The sequence below is a fragment of the Canis lupus genome, chromosome 30 (assembly GCF_003254725.2).
Source record: "Canis lupus dingo isolate Sandy chromosome 30, ASM325472v2, whole genome shotgun sequence".
NCBI classification, from domain to species: Eukaryota; Metazoa; Chordata; class Mammalia; order Carnivora; family Canidae; genus Canis; species Canis lupus.
This window is the reverse complement of record NC_064272.1, coordinates 30,983,987-31,007,112: the sequence shown is the minus strand read 5'-3', so window position 1 is coordinate 31,007,112 and position 23,126 is coordinate 30,983,987. Positions and strand designations below refer to the sequence as shown.

At 48.3% G+C, this 23,126-nt stretch overlaps 4 protein-coding genes and 4 non-coding genes across 24 annotated transcripts in view; 6 read left to right on the top strand and 2 right to left on the bottom strand.

Annotated features, from left to right (window-relative positions):
• ZWILCH (zwilch kinetochore protein) overlaps positions 1–1,566 on the bottom strand; it is a 36,368-nt gene extending 34,802 nt beyond the window's left edge. For 7 of the 14 annotated variants that reach the window (XR_007407280.1, XR_007407281.1, XM_025472402.3 and 4 more), the window contains exon 1: positions 1,413–1,565. Coding sequence is in view for 7 of the 14 variants with exons in the window: in XM_025472402.3 (XP_025328187.1) it covers positions 1,413–1,465 (53 nt within the window). In the remaining 7 variants the exon portion in view is untranslated. The other 7 variants (XR_007407282.1, XM_025472405.3, XM_049104154.1 and 4 more) reach the window with 4 other exon arrangements.
• Positions 1,567–1,889: 323 nt separating this feature from the next.
• Positions 1,890–6,899, top strand: RPL4 (ribosomal protein L4). Its single transcript, XM_025472412.3, has 10 exons — positions 1,890–2,040; positions 3,467–3,638; positions 3,827–3,933; positions 4,257–4,395; positions 4,829–4,953; positions 5,182–5,311; positions 5,772–5,928; positions 6,181–6,264; positions 6,365–6,485; positions 6,579–6,899. Exons 1-10 carry the CDS (start codon positions 2,038–2,040, stop codon positions 6,807–6,809), a joined length of 1,269 nt encoding a protein of 422 aa, XP_025328197.1. The 5' UTR covers positions 1,890–2,037; the 3' UTR covers positions 6,810–6,899.
• On the top strand, positions 3,681–3,752 carry LOC112676247 (small nucleolar RNA SNORD18). Its single transcript, XR_003146413.1, has one exon. It is a non-coding gene; the product is annotated as a small nucleolar RNA SNORD18 (small nucleolar RNA).
• Positions 4,097–4,195, top strand: LOC112676248 (small nucleolar RNA SNORD16). The gene has a single exon (XR_003146414.1). It is a non-coding gene; the product is annotated as a small nucleolar RNA SNORD16 (small nucleolar RNA).
• Positions 4,647–4,718, top strand: LOC112676246 (small nucleolar RNA SNORD18). Its single transcript, XR_003146412.1, has one exon. It is a non-coding gene; the product is annotated as a small nucleolar RNA SNORD18 (small nucleolar RNA).
• Positions 5,560–5,629, top strand: LOC112676245 (small nucleolar RNA SNORD18). Its single transcript, XR_003146411.1, has one exon. It is a non-coding gene; the product is annotated as a small nucleolar RNA SNORD18 (small nucleolar RNA).
• A 1,382-nt stretch (positions 6,900–8,281) lies between the features above and the next one.
• SNAPC5 (small nuclear RNA activating complex polypeptide 5) lies at positions 8,282–16,261 on the top strand. 4 transcript variants are annotated; one of them, XM_025472416.3, is made up of 4 exons: positions 8,282–8,435; positions 9,602–9,691; positions 10,476–10,601; positions 14,133–16,261. In XM_025472416.3, the coding sequence occupies exons 1-3, from the start codon at positions 8,346–8,348 to the stop codon at positions 10,593–10,595; spliced, it is 300 nt and encodes a 99-aa protein (XP_025328201.1). In that variant the 5' UTR covers positions 8,282–8,345; the 3' UTR covers positions 10,596–10,601; positions 14,133–16,261. The 4 variants fall into 4 exon arrangements, with proteins under 4 accessions (XP_025328201.1, XP_048960320.1, XP_025328200.1 ...); XM_049104363.1 differs by having other exon boundaries at positions 11,969–16,261; XM_025472415.3 differs by having other exon boundaries at positions 10,473–10,601.
• Positions 13,307–23,126, bottom strand: part of MAP2K1 (mitogen-activated protein kinase kinase 1) — a 77,860-nt gene continuing 68,040 nt past the window's right edge. The window contains exons 6-11 of the mRNA XM_025472413.3: positions 21,838–21,962; positions 19,597–19,798; positions 18,017–18,081; positions 15,179–15,240; positions 14,754–14,799; positions 13,307–14,348 (exon numbers count right to left, since the gene is read on the bottom strand). Of these exons, the coding sequence (XP_025328198.1) occupies positions 14,235–14,348; positions 14,754–14,799; positions 15,179–15,240; positions 18,017–18,081; positions 19,597–19,798; positions 21,838–21,962 (614 nt within the window). The 3' untranslated portion in view covers positions 13,307–14,234. The remainder of the gene's footprint in view (positions 14,349–14,753; positions 14,800–15,178; positions 15,241–18,016; positions 18,082–19,596; positions 19,799–21,837; positions 21,963–23,126) is intronic.

The following is a 23,126-nucleotide window of genomic DNA, read 5'->3' as shown; positions in this document are numbered from 1 at the left end:
AAGCTCCTGCATGGAGCCTGCTTCTTCCTGCCTGTGTCTCTGCCTCTCTCTCTCTCTCTGTGTGTGTGTGTGTGTGTGTGTGTGTGTGTGTCTCTCATGAATAAATAAATAAAATCTTCAAAAAAAAAAAAACAATGAGACAGATCTACAGGGTGTCATATTGAAAGCCATCCAAAACATTATTAAAAAAAATAACAACCTAGTGTCTGTTTTTAATGTTCAAAAACTTGGCAAGCATTACTACCTTCGTAGACAGGAAAAAAGCAGTAAATAATGAAAAATTATGGCATTTAGAAAATAAACGGTTTCATTACATCAGTGGTTCTCAAAGCGCGTGTCAGGCCACCAGCAGGTTTCACCTGGAAATAGCTGGAATTCTTTGACACCCCTCCACCCCAGCGAAGACTTATTCACTAAATCAGAAACCCTGGAGGTGGGGCCAAGAAATCTGTTTTGACAACCCTCCAGGTGATTGATGATGCAAGCTCAAATTTGAGAACTGCTGGATTAGATTTTATTTTTTTTTAAGATTTTATTTACTTATTCATGAGAGACACAGAGAGAGAGAGGCGGAGACACAGGCAGAGGGAGAAGCAGGCTCCACGCAGGGAGCCCGACGTGGGACTCGATCCTGGGACTCAGGGATCACCCCCTTCAGCCAAAGTCAGACGCTCAACCGCTGAGCCACCCAGGCGTCCCTGGATTAGATTTTTTTTTTTTTTTTTTGACAGCTACTGGATTAGATTTTAAAGTTGGATGCAGAACTAGATGGAATCCCCTTTTGTATGAGCACTTTAAGAATCAAATCTCAGAGCACAGCGAAATAAAAGTACTTAAAAAAAGAAAAAAAAAAAAAGAAAGAAAACCCGGATGTCCGGGTGGGCTCAGAGGTTGAGCATCTGCCTTCAGCCCAAGGGCTTGATCCCGAGGTCCTGAGATCGAATTCAGCGGGGAGCCTGCTTCTCCCTCTGCCCCTCTCTCTCTCTCTGTGTCTCTCGTGAGTAAATCAATAAAATCCTCAACGACACCAACACACTCTTACTACACCTGCAGCACGAGTAACTGTCCTGAACGGACATCATCACGTCTCACACCGGAAAGGCTTTAAACAGATGAGGGACGCCGACGTCTAGTTCTCCATACCCTGAGAGGCTGAGGTCCACGCATGACCGCCATAAAGCGCCTCCCGAGAAACTCGTCACCCTGCAGCGCGATCGACAACGTGCAGTCGCTTCCTCCCACGGAGCCAAGCGCACCCTGGAGCCGACGCCCGGCCGTTCCCCGACCGCAGGCCCCAGGAGAGCCGCCCCCGGGGCCCGACGGGACGCCGATCCACAGGGCAGCACCGAGACCTACGCCCGGGGCAAAGCACCGCCCTCGCACCCCAGGCCACAGCTCCCGCTACAACTCACTGCAGGAGACGACAGTAAAACTCCTCAGCAGCTCGATTCACCCGCGGCCACATCGCAGCCGGCTCGCACTGCAAATCCTGAGCCGCCAAACCGAACTGCGCGCCGGACGCTGACGTCCGGGGTCGTGACCCCCTCGCCGGGACTACGTTTCCCGCCCCCCCCACAAAGTTAATATTTTATTGTAGAGCACACTTTTTTTTTTTTTCCTGTCCGGCAGCTTTCCATTCCCGCAAGAAAAAGTTAAAATCAATTGCAGGGGTTGAAGGGGCAGAGGAGACGGAAAGCGGGAAGGGGGGGGGGGGGGAGGGGGGGGACACTTAGTCTCGCGAGAGTTTCCACGCCTCCTTATGGATTATTCCGCGAAAAGGAGTCCCCTGTTTCTAAGCGCTGTTGTTGGCTTTGAAAGTCAGTGGATACCGTAAATTGATGTAAACGAAGAAATAACACGCTATTTGTTATTTTTTTATAGGGTGGTAGGGCGATATGTTGTGCCTGTGGCGTGGTTCTGAGGCGGGCGGGTTGGCGGAAGCGTTGATGGTTACATAGGCGGCGGAAGTGCTAGGCACTTCCTTTTCCTGTAGGAGCCGCCGGGTTGAGAGGAGCGTGGCCCTCTCCTCTCCCCGCGATGGTGAGTGGAAGTTCTTTCTGGTGGGCTTTCCCCCCCCCCTTTCTCGGGACCCGGCAGGAATGGATTCGGGGATCGGGGCATAGAATCTTCAGGAGAGGAGGCGAGGAAAAGAAGATGAGGGCCAAAGGCATCTGTCTGTAGCTCGGAGCTGGGGAGCGCGGCTCTTAGGCAGCCATCTTAGAGGCAACGTGGGCGTCCCGGCTTCTGAGGTGCAGAGGAACTCTCGGGATTCCAGTTTTCCCTGGATCGTAGAAGGCGTCGGTTCTCCTGAAAATTTGGAAACTCACGGGGCCTAAGACTGAATCCGTGAAGATCCATTTGGGGGCCTTTTAGTTTCACGTCCTGTTGAATAGTTATTTTCACCTTCAGTTATTTTTGTGAGGGACTTGCATATCCACTTTTTTTTTTAATTTTCGTTTGTGTTTATCTTTTTTTTTTCCAATTTTTTTTATCGTTTTGTGTTTATCTTAATCCTCTCTGGAAATCATTCCGGTCCTCTTATTTTAAAAGTTGTCCTTTTTTGTGTCCTTTGAATTCTTAGCCCATAATAGGACTACTGTCCCGCGCGCTGCTTTTTTCACAAATAGTGTTTGCATGCGTATTAGGTAGTGTCTTGTGCTCTGTGGAGTTCGGTGAAAAAAAAAAAAAACAAAACAAAACAATCCATCCTTGTGATGCTTGGATGGTAGTTTGAACAAATAACACCAAAATGCCAGATGATGGTAAGTGCTGTGGACCCCGGTGGCTGGAAGAGAAGGCAGTAGTTGAGCTTTAAAGTGATCAGAGAAACCTCCGAGAACATGGCTTGAAGGAGCGTTGAGGAAGCATGTTGAGCAGCTTCAGGATGGAGACCAGTGTGTCTGAGGCAGAAGGGGAGTGGCCTGAGTGTAGGGACAGTGATGGTCAGAAAGGAGAGGGAGATGAAGGGTCCAGCAGGTGGTGTAGGCCATTCTTGGAACTTGAGTTTTACCCTCAGGTGGTAAGTCTTTGGAGAAGGTTCAGCAGAAAGTAACATGACCGGTAATTTGAGGTGTGTTCAGGTTGAAGGGGGCCAGGGGCAGGAATCTGAGGTAGGGTTTGTTGTGGTCGCCCAGATTTGGGGACACTGGGTAAGAGTTTAGGTGGCGGCCTTAAATAGCCTTTTCAAACCTTACAGTATGCATTTGATCGTTTTCTTTTGTAAGCTGTGGTTTGAAATTTTTAACAAATTATGCGGTAGAGTTTGAGAAGCTAAATGTCCTTTAAGTTTTAGAATTTATTGAACTTAATAGACTTGATGTGTTGGTCACAACCTTTGTTTTAGTTCTAAGTGTTGTCTTCCGTTCCAAACCAATCTGTTCTGTAATGCAGTTTTTAAGGATACTGTTGATATGCGAGATGAGTGCCTCTGGCATTGTCCATATAAATTATCTTTTACTTTTTGCAGGCGTGTGCTCGTCCGTTGATATCTGTGTACTCCGAAAAGGGGGAATCATCCGGCAAAAATGTTACCTTGCCCGCTGTGTTTAAGGCTCCCATTCGACCCGATATCGTGAACTTTGTTCACACCAACTTGCGCAAAAACAACAGACAGCCATATGCTGTCAGTGAATTAGCAGGTACGGGTTTTTCAAGGGTTGATATTTTGAAGACCCACTTAACAGCAGTGATGAAATTCCACTCCATTGGTCCGTGTTTCTGAACTACATGATTTTCCTGGATGTTCTGAGGCTGTTGGCTGCTATGCGTGATAGTCCCAAATGGGTATGGTTGAGTAGCTAAAACTTGTGTTTCTTCCCAACCTCAGGTCATCAAACCAGTGCTGAATCTTGGGGTACTGGCAGAGCCGTGGCTCGAATTCCCCGAGTTCGAGGCGGTGGGACTCACCGTTCTGGCCAGGGTGCTTTTGGAAATGTATCCTTTGTTTTATTGTATAGATTGGTCAGCTCTTAAGGCATTTACGAGACTGGACCAAGTTTATTCGTGTTAGTAGTGATGAAAATATTTCCAACATACTAAGTGTCCAGGTTAAACATTGTTCTAGGCAGTTCGGAGCTTGGCATTAGGAACTTCTGCTTGCAATGATGTCGTAATTTGCGTCTTACTCTGTTCTCAGCGACAGTTGCCTGCTGTCAGTAAGCTGGTTCAGAAGGGTGACGAAAATTCTTACTGAGCAAGACCTAACCTTTTTTAATTCCTAAAATTTTGAGAAATGTGATTCTTAACTGCGAAAATAGATGTGTCGTGGAGGCCGCATGTTTGCACCAACCAAAACCTGGCGCCGTTGGCACCGCAGAGTGAACACAACACAAAAGCGATACGCCATCTGCTCTGCCCTGGCTGCCTCAGCCTTACCAGCACTGGTCATGTCTAAAGGTTTGTATATTCTATTATTACAGAAATAATACAAGGATAGCCTTTTTTTCTTCCACCCAACCCATTTCATTCACGTTAACAGTAACCTGTATGGATTCTATTCATCCCAGAGTCCCTGACTAAATTTCTCTCTATTAAGTAATAGTTCTAATCGACAAATACAGTGTAACTGGGGAGCTAAGTGAAATGTGGTGCTTTTATGTATTAGAAAACTTGCCACTTAGACTTCATGTTGCTTATTTTGTAAACTGTCAAAATGATGAGATTCCACTTAAATTGGTCCGTGTTTCTGAAACACATGATATTTGTGGAAATCTGATTTGGCACATCATATGCTATTTTGCTTTTGTGGATTATATGAAATGTTTGTAGATTTTTCAAAAGGTTCGGGGTAATGAGGTATGTGTTGATATTTGTTAATTGGCATCGTCAGGTCATCGTATTGAGGAAGTTCCTGAACTTCCTTTGGTGGTTGAAGATAAAGTTGAAGGCTACAAGAAGACCAAGGAGGCAGTTTTGCTTCTTAAGAAACTTAAAGCCTGGAATGATATCAAGAAGGTAGGCTTAATGAACCGATTTCCATTTTCATGGTCCTTAACATAAATTTGTTGTCAGATTTTAATGTCAAAAGATGACTGGAGGGCAGTGTGACTTCAGTGGATATGAGAACAGGGACTCTAAAACCTTTCACCTTGGGTTTGAATCCTGACTGTTAAAATGGCTTTGTGTGTTAATGTTGGACAATTGTTATGGCTCCTTTTCATCATAAATATTCTCTCTCTTTAGGTCTATGCCTCTCAGCGAATGAGAGCTGGCAAAGGCAAAATGAGAAACCGTCGTCGTATCCAGCGCAGGGGACCCTGCATCATCTACAATGAAGACAACGGTATCATCAAGGCCTTCAGAAACATCCCTGGTAATTGTACTGTTGATACATGTTTTGATTGCCTGTACTCTGCAAGCTTACTCGGCTTTTTTTTTTTTTTTTTATGATAGTCACAGAGAGAGAGAGAGGCAGAGACATAGGGAGAGGGAGAGGGAGAAGCAGGCTCCATGCACCAGGAGCCCGATGTGGGATTCGATCCTGGGTCTCCAGGATCGTGCCCTGGGCCAAAGGCAGGCACCAAACCGCTGAGCCACCCAGGGATCCCGCTTACTCAGCTTTTAATGTGATGAAATTCCACTTCATGGTCCGTGTTTCTGAAACACATGATTTTGTGGAACTTCTGATTCTCGGCTGAATGAGCACATTGATGGTGGGAACTACCTAATTAGTAACGTAATTTCTCAGGTACCTTAGGTAGCACATAAGTCATAAGCGTAATGTTTCTTGTATTTAAAATACAGGCTCCCTAACTCTCTTTTCCCTTCTAAAGGAATTACTTTACTTAATGTAAGCAAGCTGAACATTCTGAAACTTGCTCCTGGTGGGCATGTGGGACGTTTCTGCATTTGGACTGAAAGTGCTTTCCGCAAGTTAGACGATCTGTATGGCACTTGGCGTAAGGCTGCCTCCCTCAAGAGTAACTACAAGTGAGTGTTCTTCATGTTCATATATCGAACACAGATGTTCACGCTGTGGATATTTATATTCAGAATTGGCTTATGGGTGATGGATAATGTTGTGTTGCCATTTCCTCTTACATAGATTGAGTACTGTGAAATGGTGAGATGTTCTGAACAGTGATAGTGTAGTGGAAATTCTGATGGAACACTTGGAGAGTTTCAGTGGATAGTGAGAAGTAGGAATTGAGCATCTTATTGTCAGCATGTTTTTCTTTTCAGCCTTCCCATGCATAAGATGCTTAATACAGACCTCAGCAGAATCTTGAAAAGCCCAGAGATCCAAAGAGCCCTCCGAGCACCACGGTAAAGTTGTGATACTTTATTATGCTCCAGCTTCGTACTGTATTGGTTATTTCAAAAACGTGGATAATGTGAGTAAAATAAAATTTCTGCCTTTTTACAGCAAGAAGATTCATCGTAGAGTCCTGAAGAAGAATCCACTGAAGAACCTAAGAATCATGTTGAAGCTAAACCCGTATGCAAAGACCATGCGCCGGAACACCATTCTTCGCCAGGCCAAGAATGTAAGTGATAGGTTTTTGCTGAAACGTTAACTTTTTTTTTTTAAGATAAAATTCTTAAGGTCTTTTTTTTTTTTTTTTTTTAATTTGTTGCAGCACAAACTCCGGATGGATAAGGCAGCAGCAGCTTTAGAAGCCAAATCGGAGGAGAAGGGAGTTCCAGGCAAGAAGCCCACGGTAGGGAAGAAAGGAAAGAAAACTGTTGGTGTGAAAAAGCCGAAGAAACCTGTGGTAGGAAAAAAGGCTGCAGCTACCAAGAAACCAGCAGCTGACAAGAAACCTGCAGAAAAGAAACCTACCACGGAAGAGAAGAAGCCCGCTGCCTAAAAACTTATATTTGTTTATTCCATAAAACTCAAATCATTTTGGACAGCTAATTTTAAATAAAGACCTGATCAAAGACAGTGAGAAACATAACTTGTTGGGTGTGTTTGTGAATCATGGGTAGAATTTTGTGGGTTTTTTGTTGTTCCACATAATTCCAGCCTCTTTGGTTCCATTTCATTATAGATAGTCTGGTATAAAACCGGGCCTTGCCTTTATAGTAAATCCATGCATTTGAATGGGAAGAATGTTGCATAAATCCAAATATAAAAGCCAAATTGAAAATGTTTTGAGAAGCAGATGGTTAAAAGACTCATCTCAAATATGCACAAGCTGCCAAGATTTAGCACTCCTCCAGGGCCTGGGTGGTTCAATGGGTTGAACACAGACTCTTAGTTTTGGGTTCAGTTGGATCCTATGGATCGTGGCATTGAGCCCCTTCTGGCGTCTGAGTTAAGTGGGAGAGTCAGCTTGGGGTTCTCCCCTGACCCTCTCCATGTGCTCACTGGTAAGCTCTAGTTTTTTAAAAAAAGATTTAGCACTCCTCCCTCAAAAACCACACCTTCAAGAAGAGAAAGGTAAGGGGACTTTGTTTTCTTTTTAGGACCACAGAGGGCAGAATGTATTTTGAGGCACTGCAAAAAATTCATGGTTCCTTCAGGAAGATTCCTGTTAAAACCTGCTGTGGGAAGTGTCTAAGAGGACACTTCTTAGAGGAAATGCCACCCTTGGTATTTTGGCCTATGACCTGGAAGTGTCCAGCATGTTTCAGCTAGTGGGGTTTTTGCAGTTTTAGTAAGGGAATGGATATGATGCATATGTTGGCCACATAGAGCACGGAAAAGCCAATCCAAAAAGATGGGTTTTTTTCCTACCCGGTTCCGTCAGCATGTCCTCACCTTAGGGGACCTACCCTGACCTATCTTGTCCCGGCAACATGCTTTGCATCTGGTTTGTTTCCTTTGGTACATCCAGGGGGGATGAAGCTGGTTTGGAGTAGAGATTTGAGTCCTTTAATACTTGAAGGCACCAGGTCCCAACTGAATGTTAGCAGGGCTTTACCTTCCTAATTAGAGCCCTAAACCAGGGCTCTACTTTGCTCCTGGGAACCACTTCGATGGGACCGGGAATCCCTGCTGCAAAAACGGAACAGGGCACGTACGCCTGTGCTAGATGCTCGGGGTTTCGCTCTGCCCTCGGGCGCTCTCCGCACGGGATGCGACACCGGAAGTGCAGCGCAGGTAGCACTGTGCCAAAGAGGCATTTGAAACTCGGCACTTGGCCGTTCTAACCTCCCAAGTTCCTTACGGCCCCACGCCCTGTGCTTTAGGGATTCCTGACGGTTCCTTGACTCCGGTTCCTCCGGTTCCAACCCCGGGATGGCGCTGGGCTAAGCCGCGAGCGAGACCACGGGCGCCGGCCGGAAGCGCCTTGGCGCGTGTGACGCCGGCCCCGCCCCGCCCGCGGCTTGGCTTCCGGGGGCGCGGGGCGTGACGTCACTACCGAGCGCCGGGCCGACGGCGGGCGGGAGGCGGCGCCATGCTGAGCCGGCTTCAGGAGCTGCGCAAGGAGGAGGAGACGCTGCTGCGGCTGAAGGCGGCCCTGCACGACCAGCTGAACCGGCTCAAGGTGACCGCCCCGCGAGCCGTAGGCGTCGGTGGTGGAGACGTCCCTAGGGAGCGCGGTGGAGCCCGCGGGGCTGGGCTGAGGCCCCGCGATCCGCGTGGCACCCCGACAGCCGCACCTGCGGGTGGCCCGCGCGACCTCCGTCGGCCGGCCTGGGCCGCCCCGCCCCCGGGCGCCGCCCCGAGCTCCGGCAGCGCGTGCTAGCCGCCGTCTCCTCGCTTGCCGGCGCTCGCAGGTCCGTGCGAAGGACGCCGGCGAGCCCCGGAGCGGGGGCGGTCGCCGAGTTCCCGGTGGCTTTCCTTCGGGGGCAGCTGTCAGACTCCACGGCCTGGACGAGCGTGGGTGCCCCAGCGCGGCGGTGCCCATAAGGGCTGCTCAGACCCCGGTCATTGAAGTCCAAACGAGATGCAGGTTATGAAGGCGTCTTGTAAGCCGAGAGCCTTGTATAGCTGTGACCTCTCAAAGTGTCCTTTAATGGCCTGCACGTCCGTTCCTCTGTTGGTGGTACCTGTTCAGGTGCCGAGTGGCTGTGCACCGTATGTGATGAGGAGGGCAGCCTCTAAAGCCCAGGAGCCTTTATGCTCCAGGAAACACTTGCCCTGCCCATTCTTCCCGCCCTCACGTTCTCATTACCGGCTACAAATCTGCAGTCTAAGGAGTTCGCCTTCTGTGGAATCAGAAGACACTTGGCTTCTTTAAGGTCACACTTGGCTTTGCTACCCAGATCTGCTGTATCCAAGGGAATGAAAGTCTTGGCTCAGCTGAAACACCTGTACATCCAGGGGAAAGGGGCTGGAGGTGTTCTTGGGCTCCTTTCCTTAAAATGTGGGGAAAGGTCAAGGGCCCCACCCTTCCCTCTTAGAGCTGCACAGAGGTTACACTGGTTTTACTTGTCGTCGTGCCAGCCTTTGACAGCATGTTCAGCAGATTTTACCCATGTCAGTAGCCCAGTGAAATAGTAAGCAAATTGGGACACCTGGGTGGGTCAGGCTGTGGTCCTGGAGACCCAGAATCAAATCCCACCTCGGGCTCCCTGCATGGAGCCTGCTTCTCCCTCTGCCTGTGTGTGTCTCTGCCTCTCTGTCTCTCATGAATAAATAAAATCTTAAAAAAAAAAAAAAAGAAAGAAAGAAAACAAATAGTAAGTATTCTCAATTCTTGTTTTCTAGGTTGAAGAACTAGCCCTCCAGTCAATGATTAGTTCAAGGAGAGGAGATGAGACGCTGTCTTCTCAACCTGCACCTGAACAGTCACATGATGTAAGTTTAATCAAGTGTGGGGCCAGGGAGAGAATGTAAAGTGCATTCTGCTCTCATGCTGCTTGGAGGCCAAAAACATTTTGTCAATTACATTATTGAGCCCAAAGGAGTCAGAGAATTGCTAGAATGTTCTAAATAAACTGGCTATTACATATTGCTGTTCTAGACTGGGAACAACCCATCCTTCTACCAGCTGGTCACATTTTGATTTATTAGTCCGGTACTGCTGAGATGCCTAGTCCTCTGATCTCTAGTTAATCCAGTGAACCCAGGGAGAGTTGGAGAGTTTTGCAAGTATCTGTCAAAATTTCCACTGCTTCATGAATAAGTAAGCCTGGGATTTGAGAACAGTGTAGCTTCAATTACAAAGCATAGTGCTAAACAGTGAGTTCCAGTCCTCAACATCTCCTCCTCTTACCAAGCCCTCAAGTAAAATAGTACAATACTCTAAATCTACCGTATTTGAGCATTTTTTTTCTCAAATGTGTTTAAGAAACCATTTGAAAGCATATCTAGACTAGCATAATTCTTATGCATGAACCGTGTTTATAGATGAGGTAGCAGTCTATCAAATCTAGGGCATTCGCTCTCCTCCCATTTTGACAATGAGATGGGTAGGAGGGTCAGGTTAGAAATTGGAGAAATAGGAAGTGGCCTTAGCCCCTGGTGATAAATATTGGGGATGAATATGCAATTGAGATTTGATTTCAAAACATATTTAAGAATTTGCTGGTTTGATGCCAATGTCTTTACTCCTAATGGATAATGTCTTTGCCAAAAGCAGATGCTGGTGCATGTAGACAATGAAGCATCAATCAACCAAACTGCACTGGAGTTGAGCACAAGGAGCCATGTGCTCGAAGAGGAGGAGGAGGAGGAAGAGGAAGAAGAATCAGATTCCTGAAGCAGGGTAGGGTTTCTACAACTCAGGAACTTTGTCTCCAAAACTTTCTTTCCGCAGGCCCTCTGGCCTGTTTTAAAAGAAAGCAAGAATTTTAGGATGTGTAGCTATGAAAGTGGTTCCATCGAGAACTTAAGTTGCAGAACACTTTAATAACAACCAGTGACTTATGGAAAAGCAAAGACACAGTGTCTTAGCATTGAGCAATATGGATGGTGCGGTGACTATTCTGGTCAGATTCAGTAATTGTGCTCAAAACCGAAAACTTCCTCTAAAATGCTATTGAGAAAGTCTGGCATTTGCACAAAGGGCAGAGTTTAAATACAAGCAGCCTTTCCTAGTCAACAATGCCTCTTTTAAGAAAACTAATTAAAGGCCGTCTGCATGCTGTTGAACCACTATGAGCAGAGCAAGGCCACAGAGAGAATGATGACAAGCAAGGAGCAGAGAGGGCCACTTGAGAACACAAGCTGCTGCCCCCTCTCAGTGCAGCCGATAGGAATACCATACTAGAGACGGCTCTGCGTGGCTGCCATCACACGGAGGTTGAGACATCGCTGTGGTAAATCACAGATAAAGAGCCGTGGTGCAGCTTCCCAGTTTCCAGATAGTAACAGGAAAGGATTAGTTCCTTCTCTGGGGCAAAAAATACATCAGGATGGCTTAAAACTCATTTCTGGCCTTAGAGAAGAAATGTGCCATTAAATCACTATGCTTAGGAGATTGGGATTTTGTAATGACAAATGAAGTTGTTAAAACTTGTTTTTTTTTTTTTTTTTTAATTTTTTTTTTAATTTATTTATGATAGTTAGAGAGAGAGAGGGAGGCAGAGACACAGGCAGAGGGAGAAGCAGGCTCCATGCACCGGGAGCCCGATGTGGGATTCGATCCCGGGTCTCCGGGATCACGCCCTGGGCCAAAGGCAGGCGCCAAACCGCTGCGCCACCCAGGGATCCCTAAAACTTGGTATTTAGAGTTGAGATTCACTTCTGCATACTGTCCCTTTTCGAGTGAATATACACTTAAGTTATTGCTTAATTTTATGAAAGTAATTTGCCCTGCCCAAGCAACGGAAGAGTCAAAAAAAAAAAAAAACACAAAGAACCTACTCAAGAACTACTTCTGTAGCTATTCCAGGAAAGAACATAAGTATATTAACATTTCATTAAAGTTATTTTACAGGAAGTAGCCAGAAGTTTAAATGAGTGTGTTTCTTGAAAAAGTGAAAAAAATTGTTTTGCCACGAAAAGCACTCAGGCTTGTATACTTGGGGGTTTTATTTAAAATAGGAGCATGGGTTTTTGAGAGCTAGAAAGGTTGGCTCTGAATTCTAGTTCTACCACTAACTGGTCACTTGCCCCCTTAACTCTTTGCAGCTCTGGTTGCCTGTGTGTAAAACGACAGTATTCCTCCCTTTGCCAGCACTTTCACAGGTGGCTGTGGGGCGCTGACAAGGCATCATTTAAAAATCCAGCTATTGTTGGTGTCTCAGCAAGAGGAAGTCTAAGGAAGGGATTTTGACAAAGGGAACTCAAAACTGCAAGGCTGAGGCAGGGAACGTCATTCTTGAAAACAAGATCGATCTACACCAGTAGTAGGAAGAAACCTTTTTGACTCTGGAAATGTAACACTTCTTGATGTAAATAGAGAATTTAAAACACCCGTCAAAAGACACTGAACATGAAAGCCTTCAGATCCAGGTATTAGACCCCAGGTTACGCCTTCCCAGGATACAGTTTGCACATTTTCATGAGACATTCTCTGTTTGTATCTTCTCCGTTAGCAAAAGACACAGGGTGTGAGGCTTAAACCTTGGTCTGAATGGCTGTGGAAACACATAAGACTGTTAGAACAGATGTTGGCCTCACAGCAAGAAAAAATGGACTGGCTGAGGCAACGAACGATACATGGACACTAAGCTGTATTTAAAACCCTGTGGCTGTGCTCCAAGCTCTGGTAGACCCAGAGTGGAGCTACCTACTCAGGAGAGCTACCCAAGTTCTGTTTTTAGTTGAGAACAAAATAGGCCTTTTGGTTTTTAAAGAGGTGTTTATTTTGGTTTTCTACAGCCTGCGCTGTCCAAGTAAATGTGGGAAGAGGTGCTGACCACACGGCATCTCAGGGACCTCGAGTTCCAAAAGTGACTTGGTCACAGGAAAAGCATCAGTGGACATCCGGGATATGGCTTTGTTTTCTGTGACTTCACTGCTACCTCAGAGGCAGGACCAGGCCAGTGCCAGGTCTCTTCCTCTCCGGGGAAGCAGAATGAAGTCACTGGTGAAAGTGGGAAATCATTGTTCAGGGGAGCAAAGCAACACGGGACTGGGCATCCCGAGCGGAGGCTCCCGCACCAGCCAGGCATGGCTGGCCAAGAGCATTGTGCTCCGTGCTCCTGGGAGCACACCAGTGATGCCCCAGCCCCCCTTGCCTCCTACGTTTACCCGTGTAGAAATGGCAGGAAGACATGGATCTATTCAGGGTACACAGGAAAGGTGGCTGGAAGATTCACACACAAGTGGTGAGAATAGTTGGACAAAGTCCCAGACTTGGAATCAGGAGAAGATTTGTTAGTCCAGAGCACCGAGTTTGTCCTCAGTGTGGCCTTCCAGCCTCCTTCCGGTCTCTACCTTTGCCCTCACGATAAGGCTTGGCTAAATTATTTGATTTCCTGTGTGCCGGAGACACTGATGAAAATTCTATCATGAAAGTAGACATTTTTTTCATCCTTTTAACTTGATAGTATATTTATTAGAATAAGAGATTAGATTTGTTAAACATTTGGATTGAAATGGTTAAAAGGATTTTCATTACAATTTTTAGGCACTATACACACTTGTTTTACAATAGCATCAGTACTTGTTTCTGGGGAAAGATAAATCTCATACATTTTAATGCCTTGATCCATTTGTAACATTCAAAGTAACCACCATTTTAGAAACGCTAATTCAAACTTAAAGAGACATAAACCACTAAATATCCCACATAATATATTTAAAAATAAATATAGAAATAAAACCAGAAGTCTACAAATCATCACAGTAGACAGACTGGTAAAGCCCCAGCTATCATGGCAGTGAAGGGCTCTGGCTAGATTTTGATAGAAATTGCTTCACTCTACACCAAAAGCAAAAATATAAAATAACATGATATATACTTTCTGATGTTCTTTTTCATAGCAGCAAAGCATGCTTCACATGCACTGCCTGTGAAGGATCTTACAAGGCTCCTTCCTACTCAAACAGGAGGTATGCCTGGCAAGAATGCAGTACCACCAAGTGTCAAAGAATCCCACAAATACAGGCAGCTAGCCAGTCACGGTGAGGGAAGAGCAGTGCAATTTTGAGTAAGAATGACTACCCACGGTCACCAAAGTGTCACCAAAGTAATTCAACGTTGCGCGTGTTTGGATCGACATACACAAGAGTAGCCCCAAGCACAAAGCCAATCCACTTAGGGAGAGAACAGTAAGAATAAAGACGATATTAAAAATGACACAAATAGAATTTTGGCACATGCTGTGTTCTTCATCCTTTGTCATAGGTGAAATGCACGTCTGAACAGAGACAGGCATGGGAAGGAGGCCTGAAAGCAACATGGCACACCACTGGGCAGGGGACTCGCTCTTTGCTGCTTCCCAAATACTTAGACGCCAGCTGCGTGGGTCGGCGTGCTGGGCTGGTTAAGGCCAATGGTGGAGCAGAGCCAACCTGCAAAATCCACTTCTTCACCGTCAGATCTCTTGATGAAGGCATGAACCTGTGTGAGGGAAACAGTTAAGTGTCAAAAAACCAAAAGGAAAGTTCAAGAGTCCTGGGTCTAGAGCTTCGCTCAGGAGGAGCTCCTGGAGCCTGTCCTGGGGTAGCTGTAGGGGGCCATGAAAATGACCAGCTCCTGCCAAAAGAACGTACGCTCTTCCACTGTGACCTGCGGGTGGCAGCTCTACCCTCGGGGCCTCTGGGTGGCGGCTAGGAGAAACGAAGGAACAGATGGGCTTCCTTCCCTCAGCCTGTCCTTTACACTGAGGGGCGGAGGCTGATGTCTGGGATCCTGCAGCCCCAGGGTTGGTCAAGGTGGTGCAGGGAATGGGCACGGGAGTCCTGGGCAAATGACACAACAAAGTAATAAATGGGCCAAGTAAAAATGGGAAATAAGTGGACTTACCATGAGTTGCTTCAGATCTGCTCTCTCTGCTGGGTTTTTTATTAAGCTGAAAGAAAAAGATAATGTGAGAGACCTTACCTGGCACTGGTTCCAACTCCAATTGCTTAGGCTTTATGCTACCCTCCGCACACCCTGTAGGTTCTAAGGAGTGCCTGAGCCTTTGGCCTTCCTGTTCTAGCACAGTGGCATGCCGGCAGGTGAATAAGTGCTTGGTGAATTAAACTAAGCTCAAAAGGCAGTATGGCCAATCCCTACAGAGCAGGTGCCCAGAGCAGCAGCTTCTACTCCCTGGTGTAGTTAGACCAGTCCCCGAGGTCCTAGCACTCTGGAAGTGCAGGGAAAAGAGCAGAGCTCTGCTCCCCAGGCCTGGGTGGGGAGGCTGACAAAACCAGCATACTCTTCCAGAGAGCAAGGGGCAGACTTACCATTTATTCACAAAATCTTGAAATTCCAGACTGAATACTCCACTGGGCAGTTTTGGAGGGGGCTGCAAATATATACCAAGAAGTAAAGGCCTGGCGTCCCCCCTCAACCGTATTCCCCCCAGACCCCCCAGGCCCCTGGACACTGCTGCCCTTCTCCAGCCACAGGAAGGCAGCGGCTGACGGCCAGTGGCTGCCTGTGGGGTCAGCTCGGTGGAACCGCCCACCAGTGAGAACCAGGGCGGACTTCCTGTTCTACCACCCGCTTGTCTGGTGACTAAACAAGTCACTGTTTCTCTGTGAACCTTAGTTTATCCTATGAAACAAGAGCCTCCTGACCTCTGCGATGCCTGCCTGCTGACACTCCCAACTGTAAACCACGGAGTGTGGCACAGAAACACCCAGCAGTTAGAAGCAGCAGTGGTTGGAGGGGCTGTACGAGTGCCCAGGCATGGCCTAGGCTGGACAGCACCTGTGTACGGCCTAGAAGGCTGCCTAAATAGTAATAAGAGCTACATCCCTTTTCTGAGCCTCAAAGAGGTAGACAAAGGTTAATAAAACACTAGGCTGACAGAAGGTTGGGTCTAGAAGACTGTTCCCTGCACCCGCACCCTCCAAGGCATGTGGCTGTTGGCAGGTATTAGTGCAAGGACGCTGGCAACAGCTCTCGTCCCAGGATACACAGTGGAAGTTGTGCAGGTTACACAGGACGGGGCCCTGGATCACCTGGCTTCTGTGCTCCACCCTCTTGTGACTGACCGGTGCTGGGTCTCTGTGTAGCTTCCTAATGAGTGGACTCCCAGATGCTGCCTGGGGTGTCACTATTTAATGTGTCGCCCAGATCAACAGGTAGTCTGAGACTGAAAATCAGACCCTGACACTATAAAAAGCCCTGCCTTGGGCAGCCCAGGTGGCTCAGTGGTTTAGCGCCGCCTTCAGCCCAGGGCCTGATCCTGGAGACCCGGGATCAAGTCCCACGTCGGGCTCCCTGCATGGAGCCTGCTTCTCCCTCTGCCTGTGTCTCTGCCTCTCTCTTTCTCTCTCTGTCTCTCGTGAATAAATAAATAAAATCTTAAAAAAAAAAAAGCCCTGCCTTGCTCTCTTGCCCCAAGGCCTTACCAGAACAGCAGGTGAATGAACCTGATCGGAGGTCAGGGACTAAAACCTAGCTCTCAGGCCCTCCCCGCAGACCACTGCTGGTGCTGAGACGGATAAAGGGAATGCTCAAGGGAGAGACTGACAGCTTGGCTTCCAGAGGCCAGGCCAGTCTGAGTAGGACGGGAGCTGTTAGCACCCACACCGGCCGCCGTGCAGCCCAGCACCCAGGAGGTGTGGGTGGTAAAGAAGGATGAACACTGGGCAGGAAGAAGTGGAGCTACTCTTCATCTTGAGCCTGAGCATCCTCACCTGCATGAAAGGGTAATGAGGCCGGGGGGCGGAGTGGGTGCAAGAGGCAGTGGAGCACACTAGGAGCCTGGCTGCTGCTGCTTAATCAACCCTTAACCTGGTTCCCACCCGGCAGCGCCCCACTCAGGTCCCAGCAGTAGAGGGCGGCCTCCCTGACCCCTACAAGGGCAAGGCCCTCTGCCTGCCCGGAGTCCTTAAGCAGCCAAGGTCACAATCCAACTTGTTTCATGTCCCGTGGTGCTGAGCATAAAATGACAGGAAAGGTAAATTAGCTTCCATGGTTAGTGATTTACTAACTGCTGGAGTGAGGCAGGATTTTCCCCGTTGAGTTTATAAAGGATAAAACAAAGATCCCTCTGAGCCTTTTGCGGTCCGGTTTTAGCAGTAACAAAGTATAAAAAGTTACTCCACTAGTCTCTTGAAAAAGAACATAGGACCATGCCTTTTAGCATGTACTCAGCTGCCTCCCCAACCTCTGACAGCTGAATCCCTTCTCACCCGCTACCCCTGCTGCCCTGAGGCTGGGCGTGCTGGCCCCGCCACCTAAGATCCTGTCCAGCAACCTTGCTCCTCCTGCCCTGCACCACCCTCTGCACCACCACTTCCCACCCCCTCTAACCGGGATTTCATGAATGCTGGTTGGTCTCTTCCTTCCTTGGTCCTCTTCATTTAAACATACCAGTATATGAGTTACGTATAGAACAAATAATGTGTGTTCTCTGCATTAAAGTCAGCCAGCAGCAATAAGCCAAAAGACTCCCATCACCCAGAGAGAACCACCGTTTCATACTACTTTTTCTAGACTTTATATGAACCTACATGCGTACACGGATTTTTTCCCATAGAGATTTTTTAAAGAATTGATCACAGCAGACGTACTACTTTGTAATGTTTTTCATACAATCTCTAGTGAATATTTTCCATACTATTTCTACACTGTCTTTTTTTTTTTTTTTTTTTTTTTTTTTACAACCACTGGTTTTTAATGGCACAAGAGAAAACCCTATCCTACAGGTAGGTATGTATTTTTGCCTTGCTTCCTGTGTGAATCTAATGATCTTCAAGACTAGAGACTTCTGTTTTTCCATCTGTGGACCCCCACCGCATCCCTGCCACCACCCCACAATGCACATGTAACCCATGTAAGTGCACAAGAAACGCCTGGTGAATGAAGCAGTAAGAATGTAATGGGCACGCTGGAGGCTCTGGGCTCTAAGAAAGCTAGAGAAAGAGCTACCCAAAGATGTTCCCTGCCAAAGGGACACCTGCAGCCTCTAAACCAGCCGCTCAGTTCCAAGAGCATGACACCCTATAAGAATCCACAGGAACCCAAGAAGCCCCACTGTGCAAACAACTCACAGATATTCCAGTCAAATTAACTGTTTCTCTTAATAGAAGCAAATACCACGGTCAAGGAAGCCATACGGTACTTACCTCGTTGACTATGTAATCCAACAGCTCAAAAATTGCCATGGGCGGTCGGCTGTCCATTCCATAAGCTGCAGATTTTATAGCAAAAAAAAAGAAAACACTTAGAAAAACAGGAAGTTGTCTGCCAACGTGAGACTAGGGACTGGACCGTGGGTCCTCGGGACCAGAATAGGGTGGTGGATGATAAGCAGCGACACCAGAGCCACAGATAAGGCTGGCCACAGAAGGAACCAGCAAGGCCACAGAGCTGGCCAGCAGCCAGAGTCTGGGCCCTATTCCCTCCAAGGACGGCCACCTCAGGCAAATCCACAGACTTTGATAAAGTGGACACGGATAATCATCATGTCTGCCCTTCTTCCCAAGGAGTAAATGAGGTAATAACCAAGAACTCAAGGACTGTCTTAATTCTCCCTGAACTTGGGTTTCTTCCTTCTGTCCTCCAGAGTCCGAGGTCAGCCTCGGGGGCCCAGCCGCAGCCCCTCCAGTGACCCACCAGCACCAGCTCTCCTTGCCCCCCGTTTCTCCCTTCATATCGCCCTCCCGTGAGGGCCTTCCCGGGGCAGACGGCAGGTCCTCCTGGCCATACAGGAGCGTCCCAGCAGGAAGTACATCAGAAGACGGTGGCTGAGCCAGGACAGTCCCAGTACCAGGTCTATTCCCACTATGTGTGATCGGAGAGGCAGGTGGTGCTGCCCTGTGCTCAGGACCTAGAACTCAGACTTGGACACTTAGAGAATACAGTCCTGACAAGTCAGGCACCGCGTGCCTCAGTTTTCTCAAAAGTATCTAACATGGGGACTATAATACTACTCACACACAATCGCTATTAAAATTAGGTAATCCAAAAATAAATAAATAAATAAAAATAAAATAAAATTAGGTAATCCTCGGCAAGTCCATGGAGACAGGGAGGTTGGGGGGGTCGCCAGGGGCTGGAGGTGCAGGGAGTTGGGAATGAGTGCTTATGGACGTGAGGTTTCTTTTAGGGTGATGAACACGTTCTGGAATTATAGTGGTGATGGCTACACAACATGGAAAAATATACTAAAAGCCACTGAAATGTACACTTTAAAATGTGCATTTTATGTTGTCTGAATTTTATCTCAAAAATATCTACCTAGGGATCCCTGGGTGGTTCAGCAGTTTAGCGCCTGCCTTTGGCCCAGGGTGTGATCCTAGAGCCCTGGGGTCGAGTCCCACATCCGGCTCCCTGCGGGAAGCCTGCTTCTCCCTCTGCCTGTGTCTCTGCCTCTCTCTCTCTCTGTGTCTCTCATGAATAAATAAAACCATTTAAAATATATATATATCTACCTAAAAAAAAAAAGTCATGGTTTTAAAAAATCCAAGAGTGCACAAAAGTCCTAAATGCCATGCCAGGAACATAGCAGGCACTCCGCAAAGGGTGAGAAGATGTTGGGAGTAACAGTCATTTAACACCCACCTGGAGCCCCCCACCCTGGCATCCGGAGACAGGCAATCCGTCTTGGGAGAATGTTCAGTCAGTCCTCAAGTAACCCACAGGGATAAGGGACCCTGCCCCCACCCTACCCCAGTCCAAGCTGGGGCCACACCAGGCCACTCACAGCTAAGGGGTCTTCCCGGGGTCCTTGGTCTGGGTGGGGTCTCAGCCACGTCTCCCTCCACTTGGCACCCAAACATCAGCTCCAGCTCCTTGGCATCCGGAGGAGGGATGGGATACCTCCCAACTGCCATCTCCACCAGAGAGAGCCCCATGCTCCAGATGTCCGACTGCACGGAGTAATGAGTCCCCTGGAGTCTTTCTGGCTGCAGGAAAGACACACAATTATGATCACTTGTGAGCTAACTCGGGCCCACTCAGGAGAGGGAGAGGCGAGTCCCCCAGAGGCTCCAAGGGAGGCCTCAGCACTCCCTGCCCCTTTGAGGCTTGTTCACACTGCAGGGAGTGGGCTGCCCTGTTCCGTCCGGACTCTGGCCCTGGATCTGCTGATGCAGTTTTCCTTCTTTAGGACCTCTACTAACTGCTTTAATTTGGTTTCTGACCTGCCCTCAACTACTGTGTTCACTGAATCCTAGAGCTGGCTCCCGTGGCTCTGACCCACGCCTCCTCACGGCCCTCCACTAACAGGCACAGGCCTGGTTGGCCCCTGGCCGCCGCTTCCCCTGTGGCTCCAGCTCTGCCCAGCCTCGTCACTGTCTTGCACGTGCAGGATAGCTGGTCTAAAGCCGGGCCTGTGAGGCTCATCTTGTCCCCTGGGTCTGCAACATGCGGCTTCTGGAATGTGAGTCATGAGTGAAATGTGCAGTGGGTAGAGCACTGGCCTTGAGTCGGGAAAGTTGAACTCTAAGACCAGCTCCGCCACGGACTCATTGACTGTCCTCAAACAACATGGAACAGTAGAAAAGGTACGGGATCTGGGGTCAGGAGACCTGAGTTCAAGTCCCAACTCTGTGACTTCTGTAAACTACATGACCCTGAGCCTGAGTCCCCTCCTCCATAAAGTGGAGCCGATAAAGATGGTGGGGACGACGATACAGACGTCACAAAATATCTGCTCTCCTTACGGGGGTTACTCAGAAGGTCAAAGCAAATGGAAATGTATGTTAGATGCTGCAAAACACTACACAAATACGGGCTGTTACTGTAGAAGAATCCAGGAAAAAAAGTATATAGTGCTATACAGCATTAATTGAAATAGCACATGTACTTTAAGAACTCTACCACAAAAAAAACCCCTCCTTATTCTGACCATTGTACTATTTTTAAGACATCATTAATATCTCCCATAGGATTTTTCACTAACTCAAACATCAGACTATTCTGGAACTGATCACATAACCACAAAACCCAAACCACTAACCCTGGATCAATAAGTCCCAGGGCCTGTTGATTGATTTTGAACTTTGCAGTTGGCAGGTGAGCAGCCCAGAGTGTGAGCTACTCAGTTCTTAGATACTCAGGGAAGAAGCTGAAGGGCCCACAGGTTTCATGTTTCTTATAGACCGTGTGTCACTGGAGTGGAGGGGGTGGAAGTGTGGGTAGGCACTGGGCGAGCCACGCTGACAGTGGCTGGAGTCAAGGTAGGGGCAAGGGGTGGGCAAGAAGGAATGAGGATGTGGGCATGAACTTCCACACACAGAGGCCGGAAGCAGCTGTCTCTGAGTGGGATCCAAGAGGCAAGTGAGGGTGTGCTGAGCAAAGGGGACGAATCGGCAAGAAGACCCGGCTTTCAATCCAGGCTCTGCATTTGGATTTCATCTCCAAAGTGGGAGCGATAATCTGTACTTCACAGGACAACCACATAGACCAGATGCGATCCCTCAAGGATGTGGAAGACAGCTCGGGAAACGCTCTCTGTGCAGGGATGCCCCAGCCTCTGGGCCTCCCCCCCACCCCCGGGTTAATCCGTGCTGCAGTCCCTGCCATGGAGATCCCCACTCACCCTCGCGCCCCTCTACCCCAGCACTCACCCAGAGACATCTCCCCCTTCCCAAATCCTCTGGAGCACGCTAGCCATTTACTCACCCAGTCAGTCAACCAAACATTAGCCTACTCACCAAGCACTGCCTGGGCACCTATCACATGCCAGGCCCCAAGCCAGACCCTAGGGACCAGAGACGCCCATGGTCCTATCCCTGACCCCTGGGAGCTCATGGCATGGTGGGAAGAGGACATGCTGATGCTGCCGCCTCCTCAGGAAGGGACCATGATGCCTCCTCCCCCATTTCTTTTTCCCCAACCTCCATCACCCAGGACACATTCTGGCCCCACAGGGGAAACCACCCACTTGGCTCCTATGCCTGACCAGGCAAGACGCCTGAGAAATGGAACTCGCTGCTCATACCGACATGTAGGACCTTGTGCCCACGAAGGAGTTGGCCATGGAGTCAATGAGCTGCCCGCTGACCCCAAAGTCACAGAGCTTGATCTCCCCACGGGAGTTCACGAGGATGTTGGAAGGCTTGACATCTGCAGGGGAGAGAACACAGAAAAAGGAGGGAGTTGACACAAGTGGATTGGGGGCGAGAAGGGTCAGCACTCTCCAGACAGAACAGCCTTGACCACGAGTCCCAGGATGTAGTGCCATCCCACAGCCAGCTCTTGGCTTGCCAACACGGGACACCACAATCCCTTAGTCCGTCTTGTTCAGGGTTCAAGAAAAGACTGTGAGGAGAGGAAATGGCAACCTGTTATACAAGCAGGCCAGAAAGTCAGTGGATTTCCACTCTTTGAGAATCCAGACCTGAACACATGACCCACAGGAAGGAGTCAGTTATAAATAAGATTTCAGACTTGGTTGCTTCAGTCACCCTCACTGGCAAGACAGAACAGCTATGGTTGGATCATATGGCAGAAGAACAGCACAGACAGTAAGACTTGTATGCTAGCTGAGGCCACACACCAAAGGCTCAGGGGAGACCAGATAGGAATGCCTATTCTTGATCTTCACACCACGCACAGAGCATGGGGGTTTTACAAATATGCGTGGCAGAGGCTGGCAGCTGCCTTAGGACTGACGTCTCGGAGGTCATCTCCCAAACAGTCTCCACAGCCGCAGCAGCTATGAGCCCAGGGGAGCCCCCCGCTGCCCTACAGGGTCAGTCAAGGCAGTGCCGCCAGAACCGGCCCCAAAGCCTTCCATGCACTCGGACCCTCCCCTCTTCCCACCTGGCTGCCCCATCACTACTAGCTCACCGGCCCTTCCCTTTGCAGAGGGAGGTGAACTTCCACCATCTCCCCTGATTCAAACTCTGCTCTGTAAAGTGGGCAGAGCAGGGTCAAGTGTTCTCATTTATAGGTGGGGAAACGAGGCTGGAACTTGGTAAAAGTCCCCAAGCCAGGGTTGTGTGGGCAGACCTCAGCGATGAGACCCCCCCAGTAAGCAGGCCATAGCCGAGGGCAAAGCATAAACTGGACAGGCAATCTTTGATAGAACTAATAGGGATACTCTAGAGAATATCTGGAGAATTCGAGGGAAAAAACCAAATCCCCATAATCCAAAGCTATCTGAACCACTATTCCCATTTTATTATTTTTCTCTTCAGTACTCTCAGATGAATGCATTTACAGACACCCCTTGAAGGTCCAGACCACTGCATTATATAAAGTGAATATATATAAAGAGAGTAAAGA